The sequence below is a fragment of the Geotrypetes seraphini genome, chromosome 4 (genome assembly GCF_902459505.1).
Source record: "Geotrypetes seraphini chromosome 4, aGeoSer1.1, whole genome shotgun sequence".
Taxonomy (NCBI): Eukaryota; Metazoa; Chordata; class Amphibia; order Gymnophiona; family Dermophiidae; genus Geotrypetes; species Geotrypetes seraphini.
Window position 1 is genome coordinate 141,103,823 of NC_047087.1, and position 17,799 is coordinate 141,121,621.

At 48.9% G+C, this 17,799-nt stretch overlaps 1 protein-coding gene across 2 annotated transcripts in view; it reads right to left on the reverse strand.

Annotated features, from left to right (window-relative positions):
- The window catches only part of LOC117359654 (septin-7-like), a 202,241-nt gene that overhangs the window by 17,352 nt on the left and 167,090 nt on the right, over positions 1 to 17,799 (reverse strand). For both annotated transcript variants that reach the window (XM_033942850.1, XM_033942849.1), the window contains exon 11: positions 11,446 to 11,581. In XM_033942850.1, coding sequence (XP_033798741.1) covers positions 11,446 to 11,581 — 136 coding nt within the window. The remainder of the gene's footprint in view (positions 1 to 11,445; positions 11,582 to 17,799) is intronic.

Sequence of the window (17,799 nt, forward strand, 5' to 3'; positions counted from 1 at the left end):
TGGGTTCCAGTATGCTGGAAGTGAAAATGGGAAATTTGACAGGGTTAACGGTCAGTCTAGAAGAGGTATGCAGGCAGATTGATAGGCTTAAGAGTGATAAATCCCCAGGATCGGATGGCATCCATCCGAGGGTCATCAAGGAATTGTAAGGAACCATAGCTGAACTGCTTCAACTAATAGCCAATCTGTAGATCAAATCGGGAAAGATTCCGGAGGACTGGAAGTTGGCGAATGTTAAGCCGATCTACAAAAAAGATTCAAGGGGAGACCCGGGAAACTACAGACCGGTGAGTCTGACCTCGGTACCGGGAAAGATGGTAGAGGCGCTGATAAAGGATGGCATCATTGATCACCTTGACGGACACGGTCTGATAAGGACCAGCCAGCACGGTTTCAGCAAAGGCAGATCTTGTTTGACAAACTTGCTGCACTTCTTCGAGGGAGTAAACAGGCAGATAGACAAGGGCGACCCGGTCAACATTGTATATCTTGATTTTCAGAAGGCTTTGACAAGGTTCCGCATGAACGACTACTTCGGAAAATTGCAATCCATGGAATTGAGGGTGAAATACTCACGTGGATTAAAAACTGGCTGGAGCATAGGAAACAGAGAGTGGAGGTAAATGGACAATACTCGGACTGGAAGAGCGTCACTAGTGGGGTGTCGCAGAGCTCGGTGCTTGGACCCGTGCTCTTCAACATCTTTATAAATGATCTGGACATTGGTACGACGACTGAAGTGATTAAATTTGCGGACGATACAAAGTTATTCAGAGTAGTGAAGACACAGGGGATTGTGAAGATCTGCAATGTGACATAATCAGGCTCGAAGAATGGGCATCGACATGGCAGATGAGGTTCAACGTGGATAAGTGTAAAGTGGTGCATGTCGGTAACAAAAATCTCATGCATGAATACAGGATGTCCGGGGCAGTACTTGGAGAGACCTCCCAGGAAAGAGACTTTGGAGTTCTGATCGACAAGTCGATGAAGCTGTATACGCAATGTGCTGCGGCGGCGAAAAGGGCAAACAGAATGCTAGGAATGATAAAGAAGGGGATCACGAACAGATCGGAGAAGGTTATCGTGCCAATGTACTGGGCCATGGTGCGCCCTCACCTGGAGTACTGCATCCAGCACTGGTCACCGTACATGAAGAAGGACACGGTACTACTCGAAAGGGTCCAGAGAAAGGTGGCTAAGATGGTTAAGGAGCTGGAGGGGTTGCCGTACAACGAAAGATTAGAGAAACTGGGCCTCTTCTCCCTCGAGCAGAGGAGATTGAGAGGGGACATGATAGAAACATTCAAGGTACTGAAAGGAATAGACTTAGTAGATAAAGACAGGTTGTTTACCCTCTCCAAGGTAGGGAGAACGAGAGGGCACTTTCTAAAATTGAAAGGGGATAGATTCCGTACGAACATAAGGAAGTTCTGCTTCACCAGAGAGTGGTAGAAAAGTGGAACACTCTTCCAGAGTCTGACATAGGGGAAAACACCCTCCATGGATTCTAAGACAAAGTTAGACAAGTTCCTGCTGAACCGGAACGTATGCAGGTAGGGCTAGTCTCAGCTAGGGCGCTGCTCTTTGACCAGAGGGCCGCCTTGTGAGCAGACTGCTGGGCATGATGGACCACTGGTCTGACCCAGCAGCGGCAATTCTTATGTTCTTAAATGGGGACATGCAGGTAGACCTTCTTGAGATCCAGCACTGTAAGAAATCCCTCCTCTGTAACCAATGCAATGACAGAGCAAAGAGTTCTATTCAGAGGCGAGGCACTTTGAGGGACCGACCACGTCCCTTCAAGGCTAGGCAAGGACAAAAATACCATTCCTTCCTTGGAAGCAATGGAAGTAAATGGAATACCATACCTTGTCTTTTTTGGCCTCTGGAACTGGGATAACCATTCTGAGGACAGCAGCCTCTTCAGGGTGGACATAACAGCCATCCATTTGGCCAGTAATCAGCAGGAAGACTCCATAAAGATGTCTGAGGAGCAGGAAAACTCCAACATGAAGTCCCTCAGAAAACATGGACAGCTGACTTCCTACCAATCCAAAGAGGAGTAGGCTCCCAAAGCCACATTCTGAACTCTAGAGGCAAATGGGACCTTTAGTACTTGGCTTCCCAAAAATGTATTCTGCTTGTTGAGGAGCAGGTAAAACCTCTCTGCTTGTCCTCCAGCAATCATTATAGATGGGATTCACCCAAGTCTTTGAGAATCCACTTCAGATCCTTCCTAACCAGCAACTTTCCCTTGAAGGGAAGTCTACAAAGCTGGGTCTTTAATGTTAGATCTGCAGATATTTATGGAAACAGAGAAAACCAAAGGTAAATAAAGACCAAATAGCCTATACAGTTTGCCCAACCATACCATCTACTATCTCTTCCTCTACCCTTAGTGATCCTATGCACTTGTCTCAAACTTGCTTGAATTCAGTAGTCTTCAGATGCTGTCTTCATCGCCACCAACTTCCATGAATTTATCCCCCTTTTCAATCAAGCAGTATTTCTTCAGGTTACTCCTGAAAGTCTGTCCCTTTTCATCTTTGCCAACTATGCCAAAACTGTAGCTCCCAATCTGCTGGTAAGGGTACTGAAGCCTCACCTCAATAATAAGCCAAGTAACCTCAGGCTGATTACCCTTACTAAGAGGTGAGGTACACAGAGAAAACTACCAACCAATTTCTTCCTTCTTGTGGTCTGGTATCTCTCTCCTCTCCTTCCCAATCATGGTTGGGCATCTCTGTCCTCCCCTTTTCTGTCTGTCATCTTTCTTTCCTCCCCATCCCTGTGGTTCAGTATTTCTCTAGTATCCCTCCCCCCGCATCCCCCCTGCGCCCCCCTCCCCGTGGAATCCGATATCACTCACCCATCTTCACAGCAAGCGCTCTTTCACTCTTCAAACCACTGGCAGCACGTCCAGTTTCTTCAAAATTTGAGCCTTCCACTCTGACCTTGTGGCATGAAAAGCAGATAGCCAAACTTCCTGGATAACATGAAAATCTGAAACCACCTTTGGAAGAAAGAAGGGAACTGTACACCCCTGTCTCTGTGAACCAAAGAAACGTCTCTCTACAGCTCCAAAATATGCCTTGCTGATACAATTACTACGAGGAAAACTGTCTTGACTGTAAGGTCCAGAAGAGATGCAGTCTTGAGTGGCTCAAAGCCCTTTCAGAACAAAACTGAGATTTCACGGAGGGACAAGCTGACGCAGGTTAGGTCAAAAATGATGAACTCCCCTGAGAAATCTGGCCACATCTGGATGAGACATAAGCAAACTAGAATCACAGTGCACCCTAAACAGGTATAGCCTGCCACCTGCACCTTGAGGGAGGCCACCACTAGGCTTTTCTCTAGGTTGGTCTGAAGGAAAGTGGAGGACCACAGGAATAGGAGCCCTCAAAGGTTTAACCTGGTCTCTGGCACACCATTGCTGGAAAGCATACCAAGCCTTGGCGTAAGCCATCATAGAAGGTGGTTTTTTTGGACCTCAAAAGTGGCAATGACCATGACGGAATAGCCCCTCTGAATCAAGGCCCTGCACTTAAGAGTCATGCTATAAGCCCAAAGCACTACGGGTTCTCCATGGGAACCAGCCCCTGCAGAAGCTGGTCACTATGAAGAGGGAGCTTGAGCTTTTCATCTTGCTGAAGATGTACCAGATCCACATACCTTCAGCAAGGCCCATAGGCGTCAGAATAGGAGAGGTCACAGGGGCCATGGCCTCCCAAGGATTGGTGGTCTCCACCTGGTGCTCGCCCTCTCACCCATCTCCCGGCATTGTACTTTAAAACTTCAGCCAGTTGCTGCGCAGCGTCAACGAGGTGGATAGGGGAGTCAGGATCTGAGGAGAGGTCGCGTCATAGGACTCCACTGGAGCTAGGGTGGAGCTCCTGGGCCCCCCTCAAACCAAACAGCATTCAGCTGCCTATGGCAAGGCTAGTCCAGCGCCACTAGGGTCACCTGACAAGTACCTTGAGAAATCTAGTCCTTCTAGGCAGAAGGGGACAGGTGAGGAGCTTCTCCATGTGGGAGGGTGACAAAAAGCACAGTTACTTACCGTAACAGGTGTTATCCAGGGACAGCAGGCATATATTCTCACACATGGGTGACGTCATCTACGGAGCCCCAGCGCGGACAGCTTTTTCAGCAAACTTGCTAGAAGTTTCAAGTTTGCACACTGCACCACGCATGTGCTAGCCTTCTCGCCACTAGAGGGCGCATCCCCACCTCGTGGTCCTCAGTTCCATATCCAGCAAAGAAAAGCCATCCCCGGGGAGGTGGGCGGGTTGTGAGAATATATGCCTGCTGTCCCTGGATAACACCTGTTACGGTAAGTAACTGTGCTTTATCCCAGGACAAGCAGGCATGATATTCTCACACATGGGTGACCTCCAAGCCAACCAAAAAGAGGGCAGGTGGGAGGATGGCAATTTAGGAAAACAGGTTACGTAACACTGACTGGCCAAACCGGCCGTCACTCCTGGACAAAGAGTCCAGACAGTAGTGGGAGGTGAACGTATGAACCGAAGACCAGGTGGCAGCTTTACATATGTCCTCCATAGGAGTAGAACGGAGGAAAGCAACCGAAGCTGCCATCGCCCGGACCTTATGCCCCGTGACTCGACCCGAGAGCGGGAGACCAGCCTGAGCGTAGCAAAAAGAGATACAAGCAGCTAACCAGTTGGACAAGGTACGCTTGGAAACCGGATGTCCTATCCGATTAGGATCAAAGGACAAAAACAATTGAGGAACCTTCCGATGAGACTTAGTACGTTGGAGATAAAAAGCCAACGCCCTCTTACAGTCAAGCGTGTGAAGCGCCGTTTCACCAGGATGAGAATGGGGCTTCGGAAAAAAGACCGGAAGAACAATGGACTGATTGAGGTGGAAATCAGACACAACCTTAGGCAAAAATTTGGGATGGGTGCGAAGAACCACCTTGTCATGATGGAACACAGTGAAAGGAGGGTCCGCCACCAAAGCCTGTAGCTCGCTAATCCGACGAGCGGACGTGAGCGCAATCAAAAAGACTACTTTCCAAGTGAGAAACTTAAGAAGAGTTTTATCTATCGGCTCAAAAGGAGGTTTCATCAGTTGAGCCAAGACCACATTAAGATCCCATACCACAGGGGGAGGCTTGAGAGGGGGATGAACATTCACAAGACCCCTCATGAAACGAGAAACCAGAGGATGCAGAGAGAGGGAACGACCCTCGAGATGTTGATGAAATGCAGCAATTGCACTAAGATGCACTCGAATGGAAGTCGTCTTCAGACCAGAATTCGACAGATGCAACAGATATTCCAGCACCGAAGACACAGGAACTGAACCCGGGTCAAGGTGGTTGGTGGAGCACCAGGAAGAAAATCTGGTCCACTTCTGGGAATAACAAAGCCTAGTCGAGACTTTGCGAGAGGCCTCTAAGATTTCCCGCACTGAGTGAGAAACTGGAATCGAAGTCAAGGGGAAAGGAACCAAGCAGTCAGATGTAACGACTGAAGATTGGGATGTAACAGCGAACCCCGACTCTGAGACAGCAGAGAGGGAAAGACAGGCAGAAGCAGAGGTTCCCTGACACTGAGTTGAAGAAGCAGGGAGAACCAGTGTTGTCTTGGCCAACGAGGCGCAATGAGAATCATAGTGGCTTTGGTCGATTTTAGATGAACCAGCGTTCTCAAAATCAGAGGAAAAGGAGGGAACGCATAAAGGAACCACCCCTCCCAGTCGAGAAGAAAAGCATCGGCCTCGAGACGGTCCCGGGAGTACATCCGAGAACAGTAGAGGGGTAGTTTGCAAGTCTCGGGCGAAGCAAACAGATCCACCTGAGGAGTCCCCCAGCGGTCGAAGACTTCGCGTAGGACTCGGGAGTTCAGCGACCACTCGTGCGGCTGGAGGAGACGACTGAGTTTGTCTGCTAGACAATTCAGCTCCCCCTGAATGTAAACCGCCCGCAAGAAAATGTTCTGAGAGACGGCCCATGTCCAAAGCCGCAGGGCTTCCTGGCACAGAGGCCAAGAGCCCGTCCCCCCTTGCTTGTTGACGTAATACATTGCCACCTGGTTGTCTGTCCGAACGAGAACCACTCGATCGTGCAGGAGGTGACAGAAGGCCCGAGCGGCCAGATAAATGGCACGAAGCTCCAACACGTTGATGTGACACCGATGATCCGCGGCCGACCATAGGCCTTGCGTTCGTAAACCGTCTAGATGAGCCCCCCACGCATACTCCGAAGAGTCCGTGGTCAGGACCTTGCAATGCGGAGGGACGCGAAAGAGCAAACCTCCGGACAGATTGGTAGAGTTGGTCCACCAACGGAGCGAGCGTCTGAAAGACGGAGTCACAGTCAAACGTCGAGACAGCGGGTCGCGGTCCTGACGCCATTGCGAGGCCAAGGTCCACTGAGGAATCCTCAGGTGCAACCGAGCAAATGGGGTCACTTGGACCGTCGACGCCATGTGCCCCAAAAGCACCATCATGCGTTGAGCCGACACTACCTGCAGTTGCGAAACCTGCCGGCCCAGGCGAAGCAGGGCCTCCAGTCGTGGAGAGGGAAGGAAGGCACGGAGGAGAACCGTGTCCAGCACGGCCCCTATAAACTGGAGGGATTGAGTCGGCTGCAAGTGAGACTTGGGAAAGTTCACCTCGAACCCTAGACCCTGAAGAAGTGTGATAGTCTGTTGGGTCGCTGAAATAACTCCTTCCCTTGTCGGGGCCTTGATCAGCCAATCGTCCAGATAGGGAAAGACCTGCAACCCCCGGGAACGCAGAGCAGCCGCGACCACCACCATGCATTTCGTGAATACCCGAGGGGACGAAGCCAGACCGAAGGGTAGTACACGGTATTGTAGGTGCAAGTCCCCGACCTGAAATCTTAAAAACTTCCGAAAGTCGGGATGCACCGGAACATGGGTGTACGCTTCCTTCAAATCGAGGGAGCACATCCAGTCCCCCTCGTCCAACAGAGGATATAGAATCGGAAGCGATAACATACGGAACTTCTCCCTGACCAGGAACTTGTTGAGCTTCCGGAGGTCCAAAATGGGGCGCAAGTCCCCGGTCTTCTTCGGGACCAAAAAGTAACGGGAATAAAATCCCCGGCCTCGCTGATCGAGAGGCACCCTTTCGACCGCCCGAAGGCTCAACAAGGCCCTGGCTTCCTCTCGGAGAAGGGTCAACTGGCTTCGATTGGACGGGCACGCCCCGGGGGGCATGTCTGTAGGCTGCCTGGAGAAGTTTAACGAATAGCCCTCTGAGACGGTCCGGAGCACCCATGCGTCTGACGTAATCCCAGACCAAGCCCTGGCAAAAGCCGTGAGCCGACCCCCGATGGGGAGGGGGTTGAGCGACCTCGCGGCGGGGGCCTGCCCCCGGCCGCTCAACCCGTCAAAAAGACGGCGCCGGCTTGGACGCCCCCTGCGTAGCGGGCTTGGCGGGCCCCCCTCTATCCTGTTGGGTAGGGCGACGGGGTGGAGGCCTCGAAAAGGCCGGTGTGGATTTTTGAGGATATCGTCTAGGCGGCTGTTTAAAAGGCCTCTGAGCCTGCGGGTTAGGCTTTGGACGAACCAGAGAGGCCAGAGAGCGCTCTTGCTCAGAAAGCCTCTTGGTAGCCGCATCCAGGGAGTCGTCGAATAACTCCGACCCGACGCAGGGTAGATTGGCCAATCGCTCCTGGAGGTTGGGGTCCATCTCGAGGGTCCGTAGCCACGCCAGCCGGCGCATGGCTACCGCACAAGCCGAGACCCTCGAGGCAAGCTCAAAGGCGTCATATACCGCATGAAACAGGTAGAATCTGAGCTGGGACAGATTCGACGCAAAAGTGGCAAATTTATCCCTGTGCGACTCCGGGATCACCCCCTGAAAATCCGGCAGATCCTTGACCATGGACCTGAGGTAGGAAGAGTAGGCGAAAGCATAGTTGAGGACCCTTGTGGCCATCTGGGAATTCGCGTACAGACGGCGGCCGAATTTATCTAGGGTCCGACCCTCTCTCCCCGGGGGGACAGCAGCCGAGACTCTAGAAGGCTGCGAGCGCTTAAGAGCCGACTCCACCAAGAGCGACTGATGGGAGAGTTGCCCCTTGTCAAACCCCTTAGGGGGAAGAGTCCGGTATTTGGATTCCATCTTGGTGGGCACTACCGCCACTGTAAGAGGGGTCTCAAGGTTCCGCAGCAAGGTTTGAAGGAGGACCTTGTTAAGCGGCAGGCGGGGGGATTCCCGCTGAGGGGCAGGAGAATCCTGTTCCTCCAAAAATTCTTTGGTATAGTGTGACCCTGCCGACAGGTCCACCGCCAAAGCCTTCGCCATGTCATGGACAAACTTTGAAAAAGAAGATGTCCGTGCAGGCGGGGAGGGTGACCGAGACTTCTCAATGGAGCCGAAGGGAGAGGCCTGGCGAGAATACCCGAACTGTCCCCCGGACCCCGAACCCCAAGAGGCACGCTCCCGTGACCTCGAAGGAGTCGGGGACACAGTCCGCCGAAGAGACCCCCGTGGGGAACCCCCCGGGGTACGGGGTATGGAGGCCCGTCCCTTCCGCCTCGGTGAGGAGGCACGGGAACTCTCCCTGATCGGGGACCGTAAAAGATCTGGGTTGTCGAGGCGGAGTTCCTCGACACGCAAAGCTCCGGTCTCGGGCGGGGTCGAGCGACGACTCCTCAGAGGCGAGGCTCGAGACCGCTTAGCCTTTTTAAGGCGGTGCTTCGTCCGAGGCTTGCTCGAGGGCGAGGAACCCCGTGACGACCTCGGGGACGAGGACGAGGAGATCCGGCGTACCCGGCGCTGCTTGTCTCGGGATCGCACACTGACCTCGGGCTGTCTCACCGGGGTCGGATCCGAGGGAAGCGTCGAGGCCGAGGGAGCTTCGGCCGCTGAAAGGCCGGTGCCTGAGGCCGAGGTCGCCAACTGCGGGGCCCCCGAGACCGAAGGCGAGGCCGAAGCCTGCTGCAAGGTCTCAATGGCCCCGGAAAGCTCCGAGGAGATTAAAGCGCGAAGCAACTCCTGGAACGCCGGGATAGTGAGACCCGGAGGCAACACCTGGGGGCGCTCCGCAGAGGGCGACCTCGGTTTCGAGTATTCCCTCGGGGCTAACCCCTTCGACACCTTGGGCTGGGTCGAGGTCGACGGTCCCGCCGACGACGAGCCCGAGGATGGCTTCCTGTTAGATGAAACTGAGGAAGGAAGTGGAGACTTACCCGGGGCTTGCTTCTGCGAGGCAACCGGCTTCGCGGGGGCCGAGGGGTCCGATGTCGAGGCCGGGGCCGAAGCCGAGGCCGAGCTCGAGGCCTTCCCCGTCGGGGTATCGACGGCAAAGAGATCAGCCATGCGGGCCTTGCGACGAGTAAGGGCCCGTTTCTGGAAGGTGGCACACTTAGGGCACGATGCTGTCGGGTGATGGGGCCCCAAACACCGAATACAGCACCTGTGAGGGTCAGTGATGGACAAAAGCCTATCACACTTACCACACTTCTTAAAACCCGTTACGGGCCGGGACATGGGCCCAAAACAAGGCCGGGAACAAGCGAGGTTCCTCGGCCACGGCTACCGGGAGCCCCCGGAGCGAAAAAGAAAATTGAATTTTTTTTTTTTTTTTGAGAAATAAAGAAAACAAGGAAAGAAAATCAACGTAACGCAGCGACCGCGCCGAAAATCCGAACACAGCCGCGGCGACAGAAGGCAAAAGTAGCACAAATTTATCCACAGGGCTTCTGGCTCCGCGGATGAAAATGAACTGAGGACCACGAGGTGGGGATGCGCCCTCTAGTGGCGAGAAGGCTAGCACATGCGTGGTGCAGTGTGCAAACTTGAAACTTCTAGCAAGTTTGCTGAAAAAGCTGTCCGCGCTGGGGCTCCGTAGATGACGTCACCCATGTGTGAGAATATCATGCCTGCTTGTCCTGGGATAATAATAATAATAATAATAATAATAATAATAACTTTATTCTTGTATACCGCATTACCGTGGAAGTTCTATGCGGTTAACAGAAGAAGAGACTGTACAATTACAGCGAAGATACAGTTTAGTTAATGTTATATTAGTACTTTAGACAATGCAATTTTACAATCACGTTACATTTACATTTTAGATGGTACATTGACAAAGTTAGTTTTTCAAGTAGGTAATATACTCAGGGGTAGTATAGTCGGAGTGATTATGATTGCTATGAGTTACATATAGCAGTTTACAAATAGAAGTGTAGCCTACGGCGGTAAAGGGTCTGGGGAGGGGTCGAGGTCTGAGGTGGAGGGGGGAGGGGGTCGGAGCATTCAGAAGAATTTGTCAAAAAGGTAGGTTTTGGTTAGCTTCCTGAAAGTTTGATAGGGGGGGGAATTGGAGATGAGAGTGGAGAGGCATTTGTTCCATTTGCCCGCTTGGAATGCTAGGGATCGGTTGAGGAATTTTTTGTAGAGGCAGCCCTTCGGGGAGGGAAAAGAAAACAGGTAGGTATTTCGAGTGCGAGAGGGGCCTGCAATTTCGAGGTAGTCTGATAGGTAAATTGGTGAGGAGCCTGCTAAGGTTTTGAAGCAGAGGCAGGCGAATTTAAAGATGATTCTTGCCTCCACCGGCAGCCAGTGGAGTTTGGTGTAGTAGGGGCTGACGTGGTCATATTTTTTGAGGCTGAAGATGAGGCGGACAGCAGCATTTTGTACTATTCTGAGACGTTTAAAGGACTCTTTTGCGATTTTGGATTTCTGAGCCTGCTAATGGACTGCAAGATCCAGCTCTGCTACCAGTTAATCTTTCCCAGCTGTGCAGCCTGGCAGACAAGCACCCAGGGCAGAGCCAAAGTGATCTCATCAAGCTTCATAGGAATCCTTTTCTCTGCGACATTTTCCACACTGGACACACCTCTTCACCTGGTGCATTCATTGAAAGTGGAACCATAAGCTTGCACTGACTGCTCAACATCTGCTCCTCCAAATCAGCTGAGAACCACAAGTTTGCACATTGTTCCTTGTGCAAAATTCATCAGGCCCCAGGCTGCAAGGGAATCGCTCCTGGAACCAAAGCCCTCACACTTTCTACTGCTGCATAGGTTAGAGCTTCCTCCTTCCATGATGCTATCTAGCTGCTATGCCATGCAATCTGCTCCCAGCACTACTAGCCTTAGGGGCAGCTACATTTTATATACAGAAGGTGAAGCCATCTTGCTTACCTTCAACAAGGGGAAGAGTACAAATCCTGGGCAAAATTATCTCCTAATTTACATGAAATTAAAGCCACATTTAGCAAGAAACATAAGGGACAGTGCAAAGAACAACCTAGGCCAGTGAAGGAATTAAAAATAGATTTAGACACTAGGGAAGATATCTCCTTTCCACAAGGCTGATACAATAGTGACTACAAAATAAAAAACATGAGGAAAATGAACATGTGAGAAAAATGAGACAAGATGAAGCAAGGAAAGAGATCAACTGTTCCTAGTTTAGATTCCTCACCTCTGCCTCAGAGTCTCTGAGTTTCTGTTTTTTCTCTTTCACCTTCATTTCGAACACTTGCTCCATTTCAGTCTCCATTTTCTTCATCTTTGCCACATGGTCCCTTCGCTCCTCCTCCATTTGGGCCAGAGGACTTCTGTGAATGAGAAGTAATAGGAGAGGGTTATATGTAATTTCTAATACATGCTTTATTACTTACCAAAGGTTTGATATAACCCCCTTTGAATGAATTCTAGCATACTAGCTGAACAGAGCTTTTATCTACACAGAAAGCTTTTATCTAGACAGAAAAACGTGTAATGCATAGATTTGGCCAAAACATGTCTATATTTTTAATCAAACACACTGGTTAAAAAAAACTACAGTCAAAATTGATACTCATGCAAACTTACCCTCAAGTGAGGTAAGCATCACTGGGCTCCATGGATGTTACTTGCATGCGAGAATATCATGCCTGCTTGTCCTCGGAGAATCACTATTATGATGTAGTGTTGTCATTATCTATGCCTACAGTACCATATTTAGGTTTATTTTAAACTTGATATACTGCCCTCATCAATGCATCAAAGGCAATTTACAATTAACACATGCAAATGATAAAGGAGATGGAACTTCTCTCATATAAGGAAAGGCTAAAGCGGTTAGAGCTCTTCAGCTTGGAAAAAAGAGATAGCTGATGGGAGATATGACAAATTCCTGCATGGTGTAGAATGGGTAAAAGTGAATCGATTTTTTAATCTTAATGAAGTTACATGGGAATACTTTTAAAATGAATAGGAAAAACTTCACTCAACGAATAGTTAAGCTCTGAAACTCATTCCTGGAGGATGTGGTAACATTGGTTAGTGTATCTGGGAATCAGCCACCCTGATGGCCATAGACAAAATACCCAGCCTAGGGGTGATCCTTGATGCCGACCTTTCGTTCTCTGACAACTCCCAAGTGATCCTTGATGCCGACCTTTCGTTCTCTGACAACTCCCAAGTAGTATCCGCCTCATTCTACCACCTCCGGTAACTACGGAAAATCAGACTTCTCTCAACTACACTACGCCTTGTCTTCTCCTGTATGGACTACTGCAAGCACTCCTAAACATTCATCAACTTCAATGGGTACAAAATGCCACCATCCGACTCCTGAAGAATCTCCACATACAAGATCCAATCGCCCCGGCATTGCGAGCTGCCCACTGGCTGCCAATCGACAAACGATGTATATTCAAAGGCCTGGTAATAGCTTACAAACTCTTCCATGACATAGTACCAGCCTATATGGCTTCCAAACTTCCACCCTATGCCCCAAATCGACCGCTCCACTTGTGAGATGAAAAGCAATTATCCGTGCCCTCAGGATGAGCCTTCTGCCTTGAGAATGCCCAAAAAAAGATCTTATTCGCACTACCTACTGTGACTCTGGAACAAACTACCTACCCAGATAAGATCATTAGAAGGCTTCCTGAACTTCAGGAAGGCAATAAAAACTCACCTCTTCCCCTGACCCTCTATGCGGTTGCGCCAATCAAATTTCCCAAACCTTCTGACAAAGTGCCACTGTCTCAAATCTAAAACGCTATGTCTATGCCAAAACTAAAACACTATGGGGGTAATAATCAAAAAAACCCCAAACGTCTAAAAAGTGTCCTAAATGGCTACTTGGACGATCAAAATGCCTGATCGTCCAAGTACCCATAACCAAAGCTGGTTTTTAGACGTATCTAAAAACAGCTTAGGGAGGTCACCTGACGCCATGAGCGGGTGAGGACGTGCTCCTGCTCAGCTCCGGGACCCCGCTCCTCCCTTCCCACTTTCTGCCGGTTTTCGGCTCTCACGCTGCCGTGGATCTCTTTCGCAGCCGACCCGGGATCTCATGGACAGGTATTTAACCCGGTCCCAGGAGGCGGCGCGCATGAAACCAGCGCGCAAAGACAAGGAGCGTGCGAGCCCTGGTGCGGGCAAAATGGCGGCCGCTTCCGGAACGGCGGTTACAGAGTTTTCGGCCACGGCGCTGAACGAACTGAAGGCGGCGGTGGCACAGGTCCTGGGCCCGCAGATGGAGGCTTTGACAACCCAGATGACCCGTCTAGAGCAGCTACTGTCCGACACGGCGGCCCGAACCACCGAGCTGGAACAGCGCGTGTCTGCAGCAGAGGAATCCCTAAACTCACACGAATTAGACCTCTCGGCTTTACAAGAATCGGTCCAACTCCAAGCTGCCAAACTGGATGATCTGGAGAACCGTTCTCGCCGAGGGAATCTTCATTTTATGGGAGTGCCTGAAACCATACCGGATACTCACCTGATAGCTGAGATGGAGGGCTGGCTGGAACTAGAATTTCCAGATATAGCGTCCTTGGGCCCGCTCTGTTTGGAACGAGCACACCGTCTTGGTCCGCGCCTGGCCAGAGATTCCAGGCCCAGGGTGGTGATTGTCAAATTCCTCAACTATAGACACAAAATGGAGATCTTGCGGCAGTATCGTGCTAAATGCAATACTTTGAAGTTTCGGGGCTCTGCTGTCCGGAAAAGCCAAGATTATTTAGCAGCTCTCACAGAACGCAGGAAAGCCTTTTATCCATTGTGTTCTAGATTGGAGGAGAACAAACATCGTTTTCAATTCATTTACCCGGCGGTCTTGAAGATCCAGCATGGGGGCTCCTGGCATATGTTCACTGAGGCCTCTGCAACCGCAGACTACATTAATACAACTCTGCAATCTTCTTCAGAGCCTCCATGAAATTCTTCAGGGAGGTGTGCTGTTTCTGCTTGTTGGTGGGGCTTGCAACCATTTAGCTGGAAGCCACAGAATTGTTTTTCATTGTTTCATGCGAGAGTTGTACTGTTGATTTAGCCGACCTTTTTCAAAGATTAGCACCGGAGGAACCTGCCTCTTTCGCCGGCCCTTCTGCAGCAAGGAGAGGAGCGTGGGAGCCCTGCTCCGCCCCGCTCCAGACACAGAAAAGCCGACCTTTTTCAAAGATTAGCACCAGAGGAACCTGCCTCTTTCGCCGGCCCTTCTGCAGCAAGGAGAGGAGCATGGGAGCCCTGCTCCGCCCCCCTCCAGACACAGAAAAGCCGACCTTTTTCAAAGATTAGCACCAATTACAACAACCAGTGAACATGAAGCTCTTATTGATACTATTGATCTATTTATTAAGCAATAACGTTAGGGATGTTATCTCGCACTATCCAAAACTTCACTCCGTTCATTGCCCTGTCACACCCATTAGGCTTCCAACTGACCAACAGGAAGAAAGAGTAAGTCATATCAAAATAATCACAAGTAATGGTAGACCACATCGTACCACCAAAAAAAGAACAAGGGAAATAAAACCAATCAAAACCACTACATTCGCCTTACCCATCACCACTACCTCTGTTCCCTGCGCCTACCTCAACACTAGATCAGTAAGGAACAAGGCTTTCTTAATCAAAGATTGGATCATCAACAAGCAGTTAGCCTGCCTCTTTCTAACAGAAACATGGCTACTGTCCGAAGAAGATCCAATACTAAACGACCTAATGCCAGATAACTATAAAATTTGCATGTTAAACCGCGAAGACAGAAGAGGGGGAGGACTGGCAGTCATCCTTAAGGAAGAACTTGAACTTGAATTAGTAGAATCCAAGATAACCAACCAATTAGAAATACTAGCATGCAAAATTAGTAATAAGAATCTAGAAGAATACCTCTCCTGTATTCTATTTTATGTCCCGCCAAAAAGCTGGCCAAAGGCCAGAGAGGATTTCTACGAATTCATTCTACATAATTCAATTACTCCGTCTTACAATATTATAGCAGGAGATGTAAACATACACTTAGAGAATGAGGACAATCCTGACACGAAAGATCTTAAAAACTTCCTATCCTCACTCAACTACAATCTCCCTTCATCCACACAAACTCATGAAAAAGGCCATCAGCTAGATTTGGTAGCTATGTCCTCAAAAGAGATCCTGAATCCCTCTATTTCTATATCCGACGGTAACTGGTACCACGACATCTGGTCCGATCACTTCACCTACTACTTTAACTTAATCTGGAATCAACCAAAAGAAAAAACTCACCCAAAAATAAAAAAAGAACATCTCACAAGGGGCCACATCAACCCAGAGGAATACTGGGCACATTACGAATCGCGTGAGGAAATAAATGAAGGGGATGAGTTTTGGGAACAGTAGCACATCCATCCTAGATAAAACAGCCCCTAAACGAAACAGAACAAACCGCTCAAATAAATATAATAAATGGTTCGACTCCGAACTATTAAACATGAAACAATCAGTAAGACGACTAGAAAGGATCTGGAATAAAACAGGAGAAATATTAGACCGGAACAATTGGAGATCCAACATAAAGGACTACAAACAACTGATAAAAGAAAAACGAAAAACATTCTACTCATCCAAAATTCATACATCCAATATGAGATCAAAAGGATTCAACACTAAAGAACTGTTCAACCTGGTTACAAATTTATTCGACACCACACGCCACAATCAATCCATGCACGACATAAAACTTCCATCAGCAGACGATCTAGCTCAACACTTTGACTCAAAAATTAAGAACCTAAGGAACAATTGCCCAACAAACAACATACCAGCACATCAAATAGCCAACATACATGAAAACGAAATACCTGTGGATATGTTTTGGACCACCTTTCAGGATCTAGAATGGAATAACTTCATAAAACTCTATAACAAGTACACTAAATCACACTGCATTCTAGATCCCTGTTCCCCCAACATTATGAAAACAGCCCCATTAGACTTTAAACTAACACTGTGGAATTATCTGACCAATAAATTCAAAAACGGAAAATTCCTAACGAATAACGGTCACATTATAATCACCCCAATTCCAAAAAAATCGTAAACAATCCCTAACATCTGTAACCAACTATAGACCGGTAGCATCCATTCCATTCTTCGTAAAAATAATGGAAGGTTTAGTACATACCCAATTGATGAACTACCTTGATCAGTTCTCACTACTACATGAAACCCAGTCTGGCTTCAGACCTCTGTTTAGCACTGAGACGGCGATTGCAGCGACCCTAGAATACTTACGCAACTTATTCAGCAAGGGCCACAATGCCTTAATCATGCAATTTGACATGAGCTCGGCCTTCGACTTGGTGGATCACAAAAAATTGCTACAATGCTTAGACGCAATCGGCATCGGAGGTGAGGTATTCGACTGGTTCCGAGGATTCCTTACGACCCGCACCTATCAAGTACGCTTCAACTGCAACCTCTCCAAAACATGGAGAAACCCATCAGGCGTTCCACAGGGGTCTCCATTATCCCCACTACTCTTTAACGTCTATATATCATCACTAGGCATGCAGCTGGCCCAACGGGGTATAAAAGTATTCAGTTATGCGGATGACTTCACAATCATTATCCCGTTTAATATGTCACCCTCCGAAATCATCCCCACGGCAACAGAAGCGCTAAACCTGATGGAACAATGGACCACAGAATTCAAACTGAAGCTTAATTCAGATAAAACTAAATTCTTCATAGTCTCGCCACACCCACCTATCACCACAACACCACTACGCATTAACAATCTTAACTACCCTATTCAACCTACAATGAAGGTTCTGGGGGTAATACTGGATCAAGGTCTAACTATGAAAGACCATGTGGACTCCCTAGTCAGAAAGGGGTTTTTTACTCTCTGGAAACTTAGGTCCATTAGAGCATACTTCGACGCTTCAGCATTCAGAATTCTGGTACAATCCCTAATACTAAGCCACCTTGATTATTGCAACATTACCCATCTAGCAATCACCCGGAAGCAAATGCAGAGACTTCAACTGATCCAAAACGCAGCAGTCAGGTTGATCTTCAGACTGAAAAAGTCCGATCATATAACCCCTTCCTACCGACTCCTGCATTGGCTGCCAATGGAGGCACGTACGAAGTTCAAACTGGGATGTCTCTGCTTCAAGGTATTATCCGGTCTAGCCCCTAAATATATATAACAGATCTCTTCTCATTCCCAACCAACAGACATGAGAGAAGAGCACACCAGAAATTCGTTTCCCCACCAGCCAGAGGATGCAAATATAAGAGACACCATCAACAACTTCTATCATACCAAGCAGCCTTATGGGGCAAAGACTTGGAAAAACTAATTACACACTCAAACAATTATGGTGAATTTAGGAAACACCTAAAAACATACCTGTTCTCGAAATACCTAGATAACGAATCAGAACAATAGCCCCCATCGCAATCCCCCCCCAATTTAGATCCTGTAAACTGTTAACCTCTAATCTCTAACTATGAATGTTCCTCACAATTTATGGAATTTTTCTAATTCATTGCAAACCGCATGGAA